At 48.5% G+C, this 19,262-nt stretch overlaps 1 protein-coding gene across 2 annotated transcripts in view; it reads left to right on the top strand.

Moving 5' to 3' along the window:
• LOC144716764 (structural maintenance of chromosomes protein 6A-like) overlaps positions 1–19,262 on the top strand; it is a 38,999-nt gene that overhangs the window by 6,040 nt on the left and 13,697 nt on the right. For both annotated transcript variants that reach the window (XM_078592010.1, XM_078592011.1), the window contains exon 7: positions 3,343–3,462. In XM_078592010.1, coding sequence (XP_078448136.1) covers positions 3,343–3,462 — 120 coding nt within the window. The remainder of the gene's footprint in view (positions 1–3,342; positions 3,463–19,262) is intronic.

Genomic DNA, 19,262 nt, shown 5'->3' with positions numbered 1-19,262 from the left:
GAGAGGTGTAAGTTGATGTGCTTCTCTTATATGATTTTAGAAAATGGATTCACAAAAAACAAGGTCCAATTCTAGTCCTGTCCCTGACAGGTCTTAAGTACTTAGCACTGAGTTTTTTGTTGGATGTATGTTAGAGACTTCATCTAATAAGGTCATAATTTGATGAATACTATGTCGGCATCATAAATATGTCATTCGTATTTCGACTCCTGTAAGCTTGATGTCGCATACATGGTTATGATTGCCTGAAATGAGCTTTTCTGAGGGACAAGGTCTGATCCCCATCCAGCAGTAAGGAATCCACTCCATCAAAGGGCGATGCTAGAATTCCGTATTGCGGTATGTTAAGGGGTTCTCTCCAATAGACATCTTGGTGACACTGGAAAGAAGAACTATAGGTGAATTTCCCCCAATATTTCCATTAGATCCACGTGTTTAATTTATCTCTGGCAAAACGACAAAGTTATGTCTCTAGGCATAAGTTCAAAGTCTCTGTCCACCCATCCAAATCTCGATGATATGTTGATCTTAATTAAAACTCTGTTCCCAGAAATATGTGTAGTTCTCTCCAGAACTTCCTGGTGAAATTATTTTCTCTGACCAAGATGATTGAGCTGGGCGGGTCGTGAAGAGAGAAGATTTCTTTTGCAAATACTTTGGTTTCTTCTCCTGCGAAGAGCATATCTCGAAGGAATGAAATGTGGAAAATTTCTGAAATATGTGATTCATCCAAGAGCGGAAAGACAGATGGTTCTAAACTCAAATCCTTAAAAGTGCCGTAGGAAGCAAATCCCGTTACAGCATTTTAGCAAATAAACTGTGGGCATAGATTCTTCGGTCGGTCTGGTCTTCCGTCACAGTCTGCTTCCTCCAGTATATCATCAGGTTCTTCATATTCTTCTGACACAATTAAATTAAATTCTGCTGCAATTTGTTCCATTGAACCTTTCATTGCAGTAGAAAAAGAGTCCCAAGTCTCCTCGATCTTTTAGTCTCCTCTTCACTTCAGGTACACTTTATTTCTGGAATTGGAATCTATCTGTGAATCTTGGTGTTGAGTTCCCTGTCCTCCCTGTATCCTGCTCTGCCCTTGTGCTTCTCCTAGGAACAAGTTCTTCCCTATTTGAAAGGCAGCGTTTGCATGGGCCTTTTCTTTTTTAATAGCATGGTGATCTATGTCTGAATGTCGACTCTGATGTTGATTACTCTGGATCTCTCTCTCTCCTCTTCAGTCCACTTCAGGTACACTTTGTTTCTGGAATTGGAATCTATCTGTGAATCTTGGTGTTGAGTTCCCTGTCCTCCCTGTATCCTGCTCTGCCCTTGTGCTTCTCCTAGGAACAAGTTCTTCCCTATTTGAAAGGCAGCGTTTGCATGGGCCTTTTCTTTTTTAATAGCATGGTGATCTATGTCTGAATGTCGACTCTGATGTTGATTACTCTGGATCTCTCTCTCCTCTTCAGTCCACTTCAGGTACACTTTGTTTCTGGAATTGGAATCTATCTGTGAATCTTGGTGTTGAGTTCCCTGTCCTCCCTGTATCCTGCTCTGCCCTTGTGCTTCTCCTAGGAACAAGTTCTTCCCTATTTGAAAGGCAGCGTTTGCATGGGCCTTTTCTTTTTTAATAGCATGGTGATCTATGTCTGAATGTCGACTCTGATGTTGATTACTCTGGATCTCTCTCTCCTCTTCAGTCCACTTCAGGTACACTTTGTTTCTGGAATTGGAATCTATCTGTGAATCTTGGTGTTGAGTTCCCTGTCCTCCCTGTATCCTGCTCTGCCCTTGTGCTTCTCCTAGGAACAAGTTCTTCCCTATTTGAAAGGCAGCGTTTGCATGGGCCTTTTCTTTTTTAATAGCATGGTGATCTATGTCTGAATGTCGACTCTGATGTTGATTACTCTGGATCTCTCTCTCCTCTTCAGTCCACTTCAGGTACACTTTGTTTCTGGAATTGGAATCTATCTGTGAATCTTGGTGTTGAGTTCCCTATCCTCCCTGTATCCTGTGCTGCCCTTGTGCTTTTCCTAGGAACAAGTTCTTCCCTATTTGAAAGGCAGCGTTTGCATGGGCCTTTTCTTTTTTAATAGCATGGTGATCTTTGTCTGAATGTCAACTCTGATGTTGATTTCTCTGGTTTTTTCTCTAATGAGAAGTCCTCTCTAAGCCTTTAGCGTTGCAAGAAGCACCATGTTGTGGCATGCTCTAGTGAAAATGCAGATTTTTGAGCTCTTGGACAAGGGTTCTGCGAGGCACTGTGAATTTAGAATATTCTTTATTAGTTTTGCATCCAGTTCATATCAGCTTTTCATCTCCTATGTGGCAAAAATTCAGCTATTTCTATCAATCAGGATCCAGTTCAGCGTGCTCAAGCCAAACTTATTGAGGTGATGATCTATTTGCTGAAGACAAGTTAGAGCGAAGACCTATTTATACACTAGAATGACAAGTTATACACTAGAAAGACATACTAAAGACAAGTTAGGGTATTCAGCCCAGGGTGCGGACCTGTTTGCTGAACACCTTCCATCCACATGCTTTTGTTGTCTCTGTTCCAAGCTGGGATTGGGGAACATCTATTCATCAGCTTGAGAGGGAGTAGTGGACCAGTTTTGATCACCTAGCACCGTTATATTTCCTTCATTATCCCACTCTCTATCTTTTTCTCTCATGTAACTGCACATGTATGAGGATTACATCTATTTCTTTCTTTTTATCAATGCATAGTCCGCCTTCTCCATGTTGATCCTTATCTTATCAGTTTTGTGTATGAACGCATAGTATCATTTTTCATGTCTCTAAGTTTCTGTAATTGATTAACATACCGATACGATTTTGTATCAATTTGGTTCTAATAAGAACACAGTAAGCATCTCAATCACAAATTCTTCACCTCAAACCCTTGCCAAATTTATTGCCTTTCAATCATTGTCTATTCCTCTTCCTTGTCGTCTTTTGCTCCTCTGGCACAAGTACCCCACTACAGATCCAAGGTCAAATACAACCCACACCACAGGAGGTCCACTGGTTGCTCGAGTTCAAATCCATCAAACGCATAACCACCTCCAGGGCCCTTTCCTCCCTTCTCAGCAATTCTTATTAGATCCTCCTCTTCTTGGTTGGGTTGACACCCAGACGATACCAATAGCTCATCACATGCTGTGTCACGTGATGGCTAATGGGCCTTCTTTCTCAGTTGCTCATTTTGGGGTTTTTCGCTTTCTCTGTCGCTCCACTCTTAGCTTTTTCGGGCACAGCTTCTTTGTTTGATAGCCCATTATTGATAGGACCGTATCACATACTGAAAATTTTGTGGTAAGTGGATTGATATTTAATATATAGGCTAAACAAGAGGAGCTGAATCGCCTTCTCCAGACCAAAAAGATGGAGATTTCTTCATTGATGGAAAAGACATCAGAAGTTCGTAAAATGCAGGATGAGCTTCAAGAAAAACTGTCTGTGGTATGTCTATTGCCTCCTTCACTGAATTTCTGGTTCTAAAAATATGGATGCTTTTTCCATGAAAAATCTTTTTTTCCACTTGGTGCTCTTTGTTGGATGTATGCTCACCAAAAAAATAATTTATTTGAATTATACGTAAGAAGGTTTTTTGCCAGTTTATTTCTTGCTGCTGTTGATGAGCCGTGACAGTGCAGAAGAAAGAATGCAATTGAACAGAAAAGCGTACATGTTTCATTGCTTTAGCTTTAGTTATAAATACAAAGAGAGCCAAATGACTCTTGTGCCCATAACGCAAAAAAAGAACAATAGGAAATATGGCGACGGCCATCTTTCCTGAATCGCCACTCTCATGTGATGTTCGCGTGTGGGCTCCGTGCGGGTGTCATTAACAAGCCAGAAAATAAATACCACGTAGTGATCAATGATGAAGAAATGTTCACGCATTACTGTAAGTTGTTCAACTTGCAATAATCTGGTAAGCTACCCTAGGGGCCTACTGGAGATTGTAGGGTAATGGTATGGGAGGGCAGACACACTGTTTGTGAGCAAATCCGGATGCAACTATTCTTGTTTCCGAAGTCTGGATGCTGCCCAGACCCTACGAATTTCCCAAAATGATAATTGAGTTCATCCTTATCCAAGTCTCACTATACTCATATCCATCCAAAAGAGAGATGCAAAAGCAGGAAAGGAAAATAATTTTGAGGGAGAAAGGAAAAGGAACAGAATCGGCTTGTGCATCTCTTAAGTGATGTCCAGCCTGTCCTGGCCTTTCTGATTGGGTCTAAATACCTGGCAGAATATTTTATCATAGTCTACTGCAATTTGCCTCGTAAGATTCTGATACGTTCCCACGGGGACGGATCAATAAACGGGAATGTAATTCCAAATTCAACAAGACAAAGTTCAAGTGTTCCAATGTAGTGTCAACATTATAGGAGAGTGGGGAAGAGACAAGTGGTAGAAGAAGTTCCTGGGGTAGAGAGGAAAGAAACTCGAATGTCGATGAGCTTGCCGATGCTTTGCCGGAGAGCAGCTTTGGGCTTGGCAGGGAGGTTAGGGTGCCAACCTGCGAGCCAGGAGAGGGAGAAGTCATGACCAAGATGAGAGGGAAGAGATGACGAGGTAAAAGAGGGGAAGGCTTACTGTGTCATTTCCTGCCTCATGCTGCCTCGAGTGGGGCCTTTAAGTAGGAGTTGTTGTTGGCTGGGCCTGTGCCTGCGTAATGGGCGGTGGTTGGGCCTTCCTCGAAACATATACTCGCTGCTGGATCATATCAGATTCTGGGGGATGATATTCTTGAAACTGAAACGTAAGGAAAAATGAAGCTTATTTCACAGGTTGTTAAAAAAAAACTTCAGAAAGTCTTTATGCATACACCTGAAATTCTGTTTCTTAGGGTGGTTACTGCTTTGTCGGGTGACCCCCCTCTTTGAATCATCTTTCAAAAGAAAAAAAATCTGTTTCTAGATTGGAGCAAGCTCTAAAATTTTGAAATCTAATATTTCTATATTTCTCAAAGAGGTAGATAGAAAATGATGTTTTGAACATCCTTATGTTCTTTTATGCTGATATCCTTCCGCAAGGTTTAGTAAGGTCCGTGTCATGAGTGGCCAAAGCTAGCATTAATGTCTTTCAGTCGCATAAATAGCTTTTTTTAATGACCTCTCTCCTTTTGTAAGCCTCACTAGGGATCTTTTTGTCTCCTCATTTCCATTTTTGTCTTTCAGATTTTGAGAGCTGCTGTCAACTGGATTTTCTTGTGATTTTCAATTGGAAGTTGACTTGAGTTGGAATATTGATTGCTTAGATTCTAGACAAAAGTTAATTTCTAGATGTATGAGTTCGATTTAATGAAAATAAAGATCTTGACTGATTCGTCTTTATTTATCTTGGGAAGCTAGTCCAATAATTGTTCATTTCATTGACTGGGTCTTATCAAAATTCATGGTTGGATGCTTGATTACTTTCCCACAGTTCAATTTAACCAAAATCTGCGGCACAAGTCTGCATATCGTTTTGCCTTCTCATTCTGATCCATGGTCCCTATCCCACATGTGTTGGGGATCTGAAGAGGATTATGTGACCTGTAGGAACTATTATCTGGGGCCTTGTCCCTTTCCATTATATCGTTGTTATTATTCTCATCTTTCATCTCCTTTGTCTTTCTCTTGAAATGATCCTATCCCTGATAAGGCTGAGATTATATCACTTTGATCAACCTTTATGGCTACTGAAATTGCAATCGTGTATATGATCTGCCTTAAAAAAAAAGCCATCATTGACAATATTTTCGGGCAGACAATATAAAATTGTCTGGGCCTGCAAATGAAGCTCTAAAATTATTTGAACTCATCATTTGGTAATAAATGCAGCGAAATTCAAGACCCATGGAAAAATGGTTCTAGGAGGGGTCCAATACTTCTTCAAAGTATTTGTGGGCTTCGGACTTTCTTTTGAGGAGGAGGTACAACGTGCCAGAGCTTCAGGCACACCTCGAGGCTCGATCCCGATGAGTTACCTGGATCTCCCGCGGACAGGGAGACGTATCCTAGCTGCAGAATGGCAACCGGTGGTCGAAAAAGTGGAAAGGAGGCTAGAGGGTTGGCAGAACAGGATACTTTCAAAAGGGGGTCGGTTGGTGCTCCTGTGGTTGGTGCTTTCAGTGATTCCGATACTCTACTTATCGGTATTTAAAATACCAGCAGGAGTGGTAAACCAACTGGAGGGGTTCATGAGAAGGTTCTTCCGGGGAGGCAATGGAGAGGAAGAGAGCAATGGGAGATACTATGCAGATATGTGAAATAGGGAGGGGGGGGATCCTTCATCTGGAATCCATGACTCTGGCGCTGTTGACCAAATGGGTCGAACGGATTACAACTTCAGCTGAGGTCTGGTTTTCAATGTCCTGAGAGACAGATATGGCTCCAAGATAGATTGGGAGAAATGTTGGGCTAGAGTCAGGGGAGAGTCCCCCTTCTGCAGCGATCTGCGTCAAGCCATGCCTGGCATTCGGGAGTTCTTTGAGCTCAGACTGGGGGACAGAGTAAAATTTCGTTTTTGGATTGACAACTGGTCCAACCAACGCTCCATGAAGTTGAACTTCCCAAGACTATTTGCTCTAGCGAGGAACACGGAGGCCACAGTCAGTGAGTGTTGGGACAAGACTTGGGTCCCTACCTTGATGGGTGTGTTAGTAAACCCACGGTTCGAGGAGCTGTTGAGGATGCAAGAGACACTTCTGCCAATCAGCGTGTCAGCTGAATCTTGTGATGGTGGGATGTGGTGGAGGTCGTCTTTCTCGGTGAAAGATGCATACTCAACAGAGGATGCAAGAGACACTTCTGCCAATCAGTCCGTCTGCTGAATCTTGTGATGGTTGGATGTGTTGGAGGTCATCCTTCTCAGTGAAATCTTGTGACGGGTGCGTTAGTAGAGCCACGGTTCGAGGAGCTGTTGAGGATGCAAGAGACACTTCTGCCAATCAGCATGTCAGCTGAATCTTGTGATGGTGGGATGTGGTCGAGGTCGTCCTTCTCGGTGAAAGATGCATACTCAACAGAGGATGCAAGAGACACTTCTGCCAATCAGTCCGTCTGCTGAATCTTGTGATGGTTGGATGTGTTGGAGTCGTCCTTCTCGGTGAAATCTTGTGGCCAGGTGCGTTAGTAGAGCCACGGTTCGAGGAGCTGTTGAGGATGCAAGAGACACTTCTGCCAATCAGCATGTCAGCTGAATCTTGTGATGGTGGGATGTGGTCGAGGTCGTCCTTCTCGGTGAAAGATGCATACTCAACAGAGGATGCAAGAGACACTTCTGCCAATCAGTCCGTCTGCTGAATCTTGTGATGGTTGGATGTGTTGGAGGTCGTCCTTCTCGGTGAAATCTTGTGACGGGTGTGTTAGTAGAGCCACAGTTCGAGGAGCTGTTGAGGATACAAGAGACACTTCTGCCAATCAGCATGTCAGCTGAATCTTGTGGTGGTTGGATGTGGTGAAGATCAGAGGGGAAGCGTGGGACGACTTGATAATCAATAAGGCATGCCACATGTTGATGAGGCACAAAGGTCCCCTTTCAGTTTGACATTTCAGCTGGTTATTGAGGCGGCGGAGGCTGGTCACACGGGTCTATCAGTGGAGATGGGCCTCCACGCCTCCCACTGATTGTCCTATGTGTGCCAGGGGGGAGGAAGACTACAGGGAGTGAATATCTCCCCGGACGAGGACTTTCGGGCTTCAGCCATAGACAGGAGATACAAAAGTAGACTGAAATGGGGGCAATATGGCTACATCAAAATGAGGTGGTGTTTAAAGGGAGGACAGCTTTGGTGGAGAATGTCACTCATGACGAGGAGGCACTAGTGTCTTTTTGGGTTGGAAGGGGGGGGGATAGTCCATTCTGATCTTGTCTGTATATTGTTTATACAAAACCTTCATAGTTAATGACAGCAGGTAGGCCAGGGGTTTCGGGTGGTCTTCCGTATTTTCTTTCAAAAAACTTCTTCAAAGTAGTTAAGACAATAATTCCCCTTTCCTGCTGTTTGACATTTGGGGGAGGTCCTAATGATCCGTATTCCATCGTTTTTTGTGCTTTGTTTTACATTTTATTGAGTAGGTGATAGGGAGGTCATAGCTGTAGTGCTCTTGTTCGTGGAAATTCTCGAACTGAGAGAGATTGAGAGAGTATCCAGCTCCAGAGAGAGATGAGAGGAGTGGGATGAGGGGAAGAGCTGGTGGAAATCATCCCCTTAAAAGAAGAGGGGACAGGGAGTTGGTGGGAAGATCATCTCTGGAGAGGGAGGATTGCAAGGAAGAAAACTAATTAAGACCTGAGAGAGAGAGAAGAAAGAGAGAAAGGAAGAGAGAGACTCACTATGTTCGTTGCCTGTGATGGAGTCTACTAAACCCTTGGGCATGGTGTGTTAGAATAGGATTTGAGTATATACTGGGCGGCGATTCCCCAGACTCGATCTGGTGTCATATCAGTCACCAAGGTGGAATTAAGAGAATTGACTCTGAATAGCATCTGCTGATTCCCACAAAGCTTCAATACTGGAAGACCATGCTGGTTTTTTATCTTTCCTTCAATTTGCCATCTCGCACGGTATAGTTGCATTTATATTTTCATTCTTTACCATTGTAAACTGTGGTTCAGATCCAACCATTAGTTCAGCTCACATGACCATATGTACAAATATGGGCACCCCCCCAGTCCCCAGCAAATGATTTTTTTGTGATGGGTTATTCTCCCTTTTCCCTTTGCGGCGAACCCAGACAACAATGATTGTCTCCAAGGTTGTAATTTCCAAAGGGGAAAGCCGCAATCACTCATTTCCCGTATCAAGATTTCTATCATTCAAAGTAGAGCCTTCCATTTGATGCATACCTCATCCTGACTCAATGGTGACGTCAGACATGATATTGGTGTGATTACGATTACCTCTGTGGGCCCAAGGATTGTTTCAGTTGTAGCACATTTGAGATCATGATATTATGAACAGAGATGCACCATGTAATTTTTTAAGAGCAAGAAATGGGATGAAGGGTCTTGCAAGTGTTATGTAGGGTTTAAAACTTCCAATAGTGAAGAAAGAAGCAAACACACTATAGGAAAAGTGGAATACTATAATTGTGCAAGAAAAAAAGGTGGGATAAAATCACAAAACCATAGAGAATCAAGCAGTGAAATGCAACCACAATAAAAACAAGTCGATGCAATTAAGATTTGGAGCATGGTTGCAAATGTTGGATTATAACAGAAAAATGAATCAAAGAAGAAATTGTGATATGTGAAATGGAGACAATCCTTATCAGAGGCATGCTGGTCAGGTGGGGCACAGTGCGGGGACATGATCCAAAGGGAAGCCCCAATATGCAGGCAGAAGACATAGAGAATGAGAGTGGGATGGGGCATGTCAGAAGAGGAAGGCGGGTGAGGGATCCGCTTTCAAATGAAGTGGTAGAGAGGCCACGAGGGTGACGTAGGAGCATCCGGTAAATTTGGCGAGGCCTTTCTTAGTGGAAGAGGTGAGGGTGGCCATTGAGGGATTAAATAGGGAAGGGCCTCCAGGGCCATATGGCTTTCTAGTGCTCTTTTTTCAGTGAGTTCTTAGAGGTGGTCAAGACAGAGGTTATGTCCACATCAGATGAGTTTCAGAAAGGTAATTATGGCATAGAGCGAATCAACATATAACATCTATGCCTTCTACAAAGTGCCAATGGGTAGTCAAAGTTGGAGATCTTGGGACTATCTCGTTATCATTATCCTTATACTTCATCCTTGCAAAGGTCCAAGCAAACATGTTAAAGAGGTGATTGGAGAACTTGTCATACATGTTCTGTCAGCATTGAGTCCAGACAGGAAGCTGGATAATGGTGCAGTGGTGTTAGGCGATATTGTAGTCGCATGGCAGAGAAAGGGGATCAAGGCTTCATGTGGAAAGTTGACTTTGCAAAAGCAGACGACTCCCTGGACTTGGAATTCACGTGGTACTCTATGAGGAAGAGTGACTTTCCCAGCCAATGGGTGGCATGGGTTTGGAGATGTGTGACTGTCCACTTTTATATTTTGGCAAAGGAGGGTCATGCAATGACGTCCCTCGGTAACGTTTCTGTTCGCCCTAGCAATCATTGCCCTGGATACGTGTACAATTTAAACTTGTTCTCAGTGACTTGTTGAGGGCTTTCTAGACAGGCATTCCATCTCCAGTATGCAGATCTATTAGCGGATTTTTTGTGTCTATAGATCAACCAAGCCAAATCAACGTTCATGGTGTTTGGGCTATCAAAAGAGGAGGCACAATGCTGTGGGTGTTTGATGACACCAATTAGGACACTACCCATTTGTTATTTGGGCCTGCCAATGACGAGGCAGCAGCTCTCAACCAAGGATTGGAATCTGATGATTCAACAGATTGCTGTTGAAGGCGGACTGGTACTTTCGGTGGTATCTTTTACCTTTAGGTCTTTAAGTTACAAACAGGCGTTGGAAAGAGTCCGGAAAGCTTGATGAGGAGATTCTTTTGAAAAAGGTTCTGGATGGGGAATAACAAGGGGATGACTTTGGTCTCCTGGGACATGGTTTGATGGGGGAGGGCTGGGGGTTTTCACAACTACTGATGAATTCTCAGTATCCAAACCTAAGCCAAAAGGTAGAGAGGAGAACCAACTGAGAAAGAACAAGAAAACTATAGCTCGTTTTGTTTCTTTCTTTTTCTCTCTTTCATATCCATTAATAAACCATTAACAAGGGCCCATTTCGGGCTCTCTCTTCCCCATCATAAGTTTTTTTTGAAGAAAAGAGGGAGATCACCCAAAATCGGCGATCAACCCAAGATTAACAATATTATAGATGACTGTAAAAAGTACATGCCCAGCCAGCCTGGCCTCTTTTCCCTCCACTTCCTACCAAATCAGTAGGATATACAATTCTCCACATCCTGTAGCACTGAGTCTAGAAACACGGTCTTTCCCTTAAATACCACCTCGTTACGGTGCAGCCATAGTGCCCAGAGCACCGCGAGAATCCTTCCCCATCTCGAACGTCCTCTGCACGAACCCTCGCTGAGTGATCTCCAGCATGTCTCGTTCGACATCACGTCCATCCCACTTAGCTTCTGCGATCTCCAAATGGGCTGCGCAAAAGGTTACTCAAAAAACAGGTGAGACCAGTCTTCCTCTCCTAGGATGCACATGGGACACGATGTTGATGTGTCTGGGATCATGCGCTTTTGGAGAACACGTGTCATATTAGCCTCCTAATAAGCATCCATCCAAAAATCCGCACTTTTAATGGGACTTTCAGCTTCCATAAGCGTGTGCATGTATGGATAATGACTGCATCTATTGTTGTATTCCACCTGATCTTCTTGTAAACCTCCTGAACTGTAAGCTGTACGCTCTCTATACCCAACCATCTTGTACTCGAATGGTGGGCTGTAGGTGCGCTATGGTTTGACGCATGTTCAGGATGTCTTCGAATCTCCAATCAGACAAAGCACCCTGCATAGTTGGATTCCATGAGTCGTCCCAACATTCTCGCACCAAAGCTTGAGGATTCTTTGCCAAAGTAAAGAGGTAGTGGAAAGCTTTTGTGTCGGGCTGATCAGTCATCTATCCAATATCTTAAGCAGGCTCCGTCCACTACTTTGGGTTCAAAAAACCCCTGAATTGGCCAGAAAATCTGGCCCATGCTCTGCCAAAAGCTGGAGGCCCTTTTGATTGGGGTCGATCTCGGTTCCCACTGCAACTCTATGACGTACATGTCTCTCAATACTTTCGTGACCATATCCTCCAGTCCCATAATCTTGGACAACCCTTTAGTCAGCTGAGCCATGTTCATGGCTTGAAGGTGTGGTACCCCCAGCCCGCTGTGTTCTACTGGTTGGCACACCACCTCCCATGGTACTATAGCAGATACACAGTCGTTTGTTTGACCTAGGCCCTTTCCAGAAGAAGGGCCTCATCCAAGATTCAAGACAACATCTGACCCCCTCGGGCATCTTGAAAACTGAGAGGTAAAATATGGGTATTTCTGAAGTACTGATCTCAATAATATCAATTAACCAGCTTGTGGTAGCACCCGGTGTTGCTAGCCTTCTAGTATCTTCTCCACCTTCTTGATCAACAGTGCCCAATCCGTGGTTGCTAGCCTCCCCCTCTTCAAGCGCAATCCCAGGTAGCACATTGGTAAGGTCCAGATGGGAGTCCCCAAAGCTTCTGAGCATTGAGCTTCATCCTCCTGTAAAAGGCTGAACCCCACAAAAGCAGATTTGGTTAGGTTGATTTGCAAACCTGAGAAATTGACAAAGAGATCTAATAACGTTGAAAGATTTTGGGCTTTCTCCGCTGATCCTTCCATGAAGAAGGTAGCGTCATCCTCATACTGAAGTAGTGGTATACCCATTTGGAAACTCTCGGATTGGAAACCCTTAAACTTGCCTCGTGCACATACCTTTACTGTACATGTGGCCAGGCCAATCACTTCTAGGATGAATGAAAGTGGTGCCAATGGGCATCCCTGTCTAACTCCCCTCTTTGAGTGTGGATCCATCCATTCTCTGGTTTGCCATGTACAAGGATTGAGAATGAATGTGACGTCAGACACCTTGTCACCCATTTCACCCTCCTCCTGACCCCCATATATGGATGGATGTGACTCACCCTAGGACCTATCCCTGTATCTTCCAAGAGTAAATCCTTACCATCTCTGAATGTGTCTTGCCTTCTCACCCCGTGTAGTTGCACCGGTGACCGATCTCTCTTCCAATCCAAACCCCTTATGCTAGTGAACGGGAAACCTTGGCATGTTCGGCATCGTCTTGAGCACCTCTCAACCCTAATTACCTCAGCCGCCATGGACCACCTGCGCAACTGTACATTCCTTGCTGCCGCAAACACCCTCTGAGTCTCGGACCACAGGAACTGAGATTGCCGTTGTGTTAGCCACCCTCCCTGGAAGTTCCCGTCCACCCCTGACAGTGGCGATCCGCCGCTTGCCCCTGACCTCCGGTCAGTGTCTGTCATCCGCTCGTCAGGCTCAATAGTTTCTCCGCTTGATGTCAACTTCCGTCAGCCCTTTTATCTTTGACAAGAAGGGTCTTGCCGTTGCAGTGAGCACCCACCAGTCCTTGGTCACTGACCTTTGAGATCGGCTGGGATGGCAGCCATCCGCTCTCACATGTTTTCGTTCCCCGTCCGCTTCCGTTCACTGCTCTCTCTTCCCAATGCAACCCGTTCTCACCTCTGATTACTATCGTCGCCCTGCAGGGCGGCTGCAGACGACCTCACAGTGGGCCGCTCGCTGTTCACCCTTTCCTGACAGCCATCCTCGCACACTGTCGGCCCTTCCCACAGGGTAGCGATTATAATGGATTCAGAAGAGTGCATCTGAACTTTGAGAGTCCTCAGCAATCACCACCCATCACCCCTTGCTAACTGTCCTTCATGGTCCCTGTCCATCACCCTTCCCGAACCTCGCCCTTCGACTCTGCTTGCCGTCCACCTGCAACCTTGAACCCGCAGTCCATCGTTGGCTGTTGAGCACAGGCACTGACCTTCTAAGATGCCATTGGGTTAGGTTGTTGGTCGCTGCCCGCCAGCCACTCTTGCACGCCGGCTATCATTGAGCTTGGGGGCCATCTGCTGCCTGGCTAATGTGATGTCCGTCAGTCTCCGGCTACTTCCCCAGGCACGGCCGTTGAGAGCTGTTGCCGAGCACTGCCATTGAGTGCCACCGTCGCAGTCCGCTGTCTAGTCCCTTCTATGACTCTGCCGGCAGACTATGCCTCCGTCTGCTGACCACCGCCGTTGCTCGAGGTTACCAAAGTCGAGCGCTGCCGGTGATCTTGCCTGTCACTCTAGGGTTCTGCCATAAGGTGCCGCCACCAAACGCCGCCGGCAAGCTCCTCTGTCACTCTAGGTTTTCGTTTTTCTAGGGTTTCCTCCCGAAGCCAACTCATCTGCCGTCCTCCTCGCTCGCAACCACCCTCTGTCAATCGTCGCCGCTGTCGACACAGCTCACCATCGCCATCGATCACGGCTCGCAGCTGCCGTCCATCCTGGCTCAGGCTGGCCACCGGTGACGGCTTTCTGTTGCCCGTGTTTGCTGCCAGATCCCACAGCACTCGTCAGCAATCCTACCGCCACTGCCATCCAGCTATCCTGCCATTCCGCCGACTACCCAACTGGCCTCTCCGTCGCTGGCAGTCAGCAAGCCCTCGTGCTTGTCGGCGCTTCTGCTGCGGCTGCCATCCATGGCATCGTCACCACCGCTATCACTGGCGGCTGCCAACTGCCATCATATGGCGCCTCCTCCCCACTATAAGTACCATGCAATGACCCAAAACCACTCTTAAAAGGGTTGATCCGCATTCAATTCTAGGTTTCTTCACAAGCCATGAACCTGGGGCTGCTGACAAAAAGGGTGGACATTGAAGGACATGTATTGCAAAGAGAAGGTATGGCTATATGATATACTCCGGCAGCGGGTCTATGCCCGGAGGAAGCCACGGGCCGGGCCCATCACGCACGCACCGGCCCAGCCCGCATCTAAGCCTACTTAAGGACCTCTCCCGTGACAGGGGGAGGCAGGCATTCAGACAGTAAGGCTTCCATTCTCCTTCCCTACCTCCATCTCCTGGTTTTCCCTCACTCTCTCTCTGTCGTGGTTTGTACGTCGACGCGCCATCTTTGCCGCGGAGCCGACAGCCGCCCTATCTCGACCATTCCCATTTTTTCTCTTTCTAACCCCGGGAACCTTCTCCTCTCTTCCTCTCCTATCTGTTATTGACTTTGGATCTTGAACAATTTCTATTGATCGTTGAGTTACAAGTGTTCCACGATACGTTCCGGAGTAGGATCGTATCAACTGGTCAAGGAGCCCACATCGGAGGGGGAATCTGCAGCCTGCAGCAACGAACTATGGGCGAAGGCCCTCGCCGACGCCCTAGCGCCCATCACCGCTCAGTTGCAGCTGCTCATGGCGACGCACCAGCAACAATCCGCACAGTCTTCGGCAGCCCCGGCCGCCGTAGGTCCTGCGGGGGAGACGAGGGGCGCCTGCACAGCAGCGACCAACAGGGGTGTGGGACAGCTGCCCCTGGGCACAACGGACTTGGTCATGTCAGACTCCTCCGACGAGGATGACGGCCTGCTACCGCTGCCCCCACCGCCGCCCTGTCGTCGCCGTTTCCCCTCCACCGTTGTGGATCCTTCGATGGCGCTGGGGGGTGGGCAGGCAACCTACGGTCGCAACCGCCAGCTTCGCGGGCCACGGGTGGGCTAACGCTCCACCGGAACAGGGCTCCGCCCCCACTGCCTCCGCTGTCAGCCCGCGGGGCCAATCTCACTTCCCCGCTCTGGCAAACCCTAACAGGCTGCCGGCAAAGGGGAAAGGGCCCTGCGACCCTGGCCAAACATCTCGGGCCAGGGAGCTGGATCCCTTTCCCCATTTGGGGGAGGTCGGGCCCGTGTTGGTGGGGGGGCCCATTTACCGTTGGGACGGGGCCGAGTTTTACCAAGGCGGACCGGGCCAACCCAACCCGACCCAGCACGGGCCCAAACGAGACCCTTCTGCATGGATCGGGGAGGGTCAACACCAAGCCCAAGTGGGTCCAATGGGGCCCCGCCAAGACGGGATGCACCGGGGCCGGCATGGAGACCTACGGCCCAACGGTCACGCACTCCAGGGTTTCGGCAGCGACGAAGGGGGACGTCACGGCGCGGTCGCACCTCATCGCTTTCCGGCGGTGCTTCCTCGACACGATGAGCCAGTGGACCCAGGTGGGGGGGCACAGAGGGCGAGTTCGACGCGACCTCAAATGTGTATTGGCACCCCACCCCCCCCCTCGCCGGTTTCAGCGGGATCGCCCTGGATTCTTCGAGGGCCACCGCGACAGGGTCAGCCTCGGCCGCGCGTGGCAGAACCCCCCATGTTTTCTAAGGGAGACCCGGACCGTTGGCTGTGCCGTCTCAAGTAGTACTAATGCTCCGTGCCCGCGGACGATGCCGAACGCCTGCATATCGCATCGTCATACTTGGACTGCAAGGCAGCAGCTTGGTTTTGATACATCAACGACCGCACCGGCTTCTAAGATTGGGGGGACTTCAAACGACAGCTCAACCGTCGTTTTGGGCTCCACCCCCATGTGGCGTATCAACGTCTCGTCCGCCTCTAGCAGACCGGCAACATGGATGAGCTGGTGGCGTCTTTCATGGAGCTGGTGGGTTACTTACCAGCCCTCGCGGACAACATCGCCATGCTTGCTCTCCATGCCGCCCTCTGTCCCGGCCTCCATGCCGAAGTGAAGCGGCTCTGGTGTCGCACCATGGAAGAATCGATTGATTGTGCCTTCAAAGCAGAATCTACACTCGCCGAGCTGCAAGATTCCGAGGATCGCCGAGTGGCGCAACCCTGTAGAGCTCACGAGCATGCGCCGCCCAGTCCACCGGCTGCTGCACCAGGGGGGCCAAATGGAGGGCGAGAAAGACCTCCTCTGGCTCGCCGCCTAAACCTTACGAAGGAGTTCCTTCGTCGTCGCGCTCAGGGCCTGTGCTTCCAGTGTAACGAGCATTTCACCCCAGGCCAACGTTGCCGCCGGGACCTCTGCATCCACATCCTCACCTACCACCAGGGGGCCCCTGACACCCCCCCCATGGAGCTGGACGACTCAGACTACAAGGAGGTAAGTCCCCATCAAGGATGCCCAACTCAATGTGGTGCGTGTGGATCCCTGGCGGCTTTCGGAATCACGTCCCCCCATGCTCTTCAGATACAGGGGCCAATAAGGGGATGCGCCGTGCGAGTCCTCATCGACACTGGGGTGACGACCAACTTCATTTGTTGCCGCCTCACACGCCAATTGGGGCTCCCGTTCAGCAGTGTGCTGCCCTATCAGATTCGGTATGGCAATAGCACTGTCACACAAGGGAACGTCCAAGTGGTAGCAGTTCCCATTGACCTCCAAGGCTACACCGCCGTCATTACTCTTCTACCTGTCTTCGACCTCAACACCGACGTCATCCTGGGATATCCCTTGTTGCGCACGCTTGGGTGGACCCAAGCGCATTAGGACTTGTTCCTTTTGAAATTTCTGGTCGACGGTGTATGGCACACCTTGGAAGGGGACCCTCCAAGTGCAGTTCTCTTGAGGCTCACCATCAGCCCACCCGAGCGCCCGACACCTTGAACGCCATGTACATCTCTTAGTCTAGCTCCCCATTGCCATCATCCGCCTTGACGGACGCCCACGCCTTGTTGGAGCAACGTTTCCCTCGGGTGTTCCACCACCCAGGGGGCCTACCTCCCCGGCGCGCGTTGGACCACCAAATCACCCTGCTTCCAGGTAAGGGCCCAGTCAATTCTCTCCCTTACCGTTACTCTCGTTGTCAGAAAAACAAGCTGGAGTGGTTGGTGCGGGAGCAACTAGATCGGGGCCTTATCCGGCCCTCACGCAGTCCATACTCAAGCCCGACACTTTTGGTCCGCAAGAAGTACAACCAATGGCGTTTTTGCATCGACTATCGGGCTTTGAACAAATCACAGTTCCCAACTGGTTCCCAATTCCGATGGTCGATGAACTACTTGAGGAACTACATGGCATGTTGTACTTCTTCAAGTTGGACCTAAAATCTGGCTATCATCAGATCCGAAGGCATGACCGCGACAACGACAAGATGGTGTTCAAGACTCATTTGGGGAACTATGAGTACGTGGTCATGCCGTTTGAGCTCTCCAACGCACCGGCAACCTTTCAAGCTATGATGAACCTCGTCTTCTCGCCACTGCTACGAAGGTTCGTGCTGGTTTTCTTTGATGACATTTTAATCTATAGCCGCAGCCGAGACGAACACATGGAACGTCTCGCACAAGTCATGCAACTTTTGGACGACCATGCCCTCTTCGTCAATGCCAAAAAGTGCTTCTTCCTCCAAACCCGGCTCGAGTATTTGGGTCATTGGGTCTCTTCCGAGGGTGTGGCCACGGATGCGGGCAAGGTACGAGCAGTCCAGGATTGGCCGACCCCCCTCACTTTAAGGGACCTTTGTGGGTTCCTGGGCTTGGCGGGGTAACAACGACGCTTCGTCGCAGGTTTCGCCACTATTGCATGACCCCTGACACGCCTTCTAAAGAAAGGCATGTTCGAGTGGTCGGCCGACGCTCAAGCTGCCTTCGACCAGCTCAAGTACGCTCTCTCCACTGCCCTAGTACTTATTCTACCCAACTTTACGTCTGAATTTGTGCTGGGAACAGATGCGTTGAGTACCGGAGTGGGCGTCGTGTTAATGCAGCACAAACAGCATGTCTCCTATTTCAGTCAAGCTCTTCTGGCCACCGCCTGTACTCGCTGGGCGTATGAACGGAAGCTTATGGCTATTGTCCTAGCCGTTCGCAAATGGCGCCACTATTTGCTCTTCGAACCATTCGTCATACGCTCGGATCACCAAAGCCTCAAGCATTTGTTAGAGCAATGCGAAGTCCAAGGCGACTACAACAAATGACTCCCCAAGCTTTTGGGGTACAGTTTCTCTATCCAGTACAAGGCCGGTTGCTCCAATGTAGCCGCGGATGCTTTGTCCCGCATCCCCAACCACATAGACCTCGCTCTCTGGGCCATATCGTGGTCACATTGGGGCGACTTATCGGCGATACGTCAAGAGGTTTTGGAAGACCCCAAGCTAGCGGCCATCATCAACGACATCAAAGCAGGTCAAGCTTCTCCACTGCACTTTACCATCTCCAATGAGACGTTGCTTTATGGTGGCAGGGTGGTACTTCCCAAGTCCTTAACCTTCATTTCGGCCATCCTACGGGAATTCCACTCCACGGCCACGGGGGCCACGGCGGATTCCTCAAGACGTACAAACACATCATTCAACAGTTCTTTTGGCCGGATATGAAGCACAACATCAAACAATTCGTCAACAATTTCCACGTCTGCCAGCAGAATAAGGTGTCCCATCTCGCTCCGGCGGGGCTCCTCCAACCTCGACCCACCCCCTACCTATGTGGAAAGACATCTCCATAGTTTCGTGGAAGGCCTGCCCAAGTCCAATGGCCTCGACATGATCTTGGTAGTGGTGGACTGTCTCAGCAAATACGCCCACTTCCTCGGTCTTCCTCATCCATTCTGGGCCAAGGAGGTGGCAGACAAGTTCACCAAGGAGGTCATTAAACTGCACGGGACTCTGACGTCCATCATCTCCAATCGGGGCAGCATCTTCATGAGTGGGTTTTGGTGGGAGTGATATAACCTCCAAGGCACCCAACTCCGCCACAGCTCTGCTCACTACCCGGAAACA

The sequence above is a fragment of the Wolffia australiana genome, chromosome 2, assembly GCF_029677425.1.
Source record: "Wolffia australiana isolate 7733 chromosome 2, ASM2967742v1".
Lineage (NCBI taxonomy): Eukaryota > Viridiplantae > Streptophyta > Magnoliopsida > Alismatales > Araceae > Wolffia > Wolffia australiana.
This window is presented reverse-complemented; position numbering and strand designations above follow the sequence as displayed.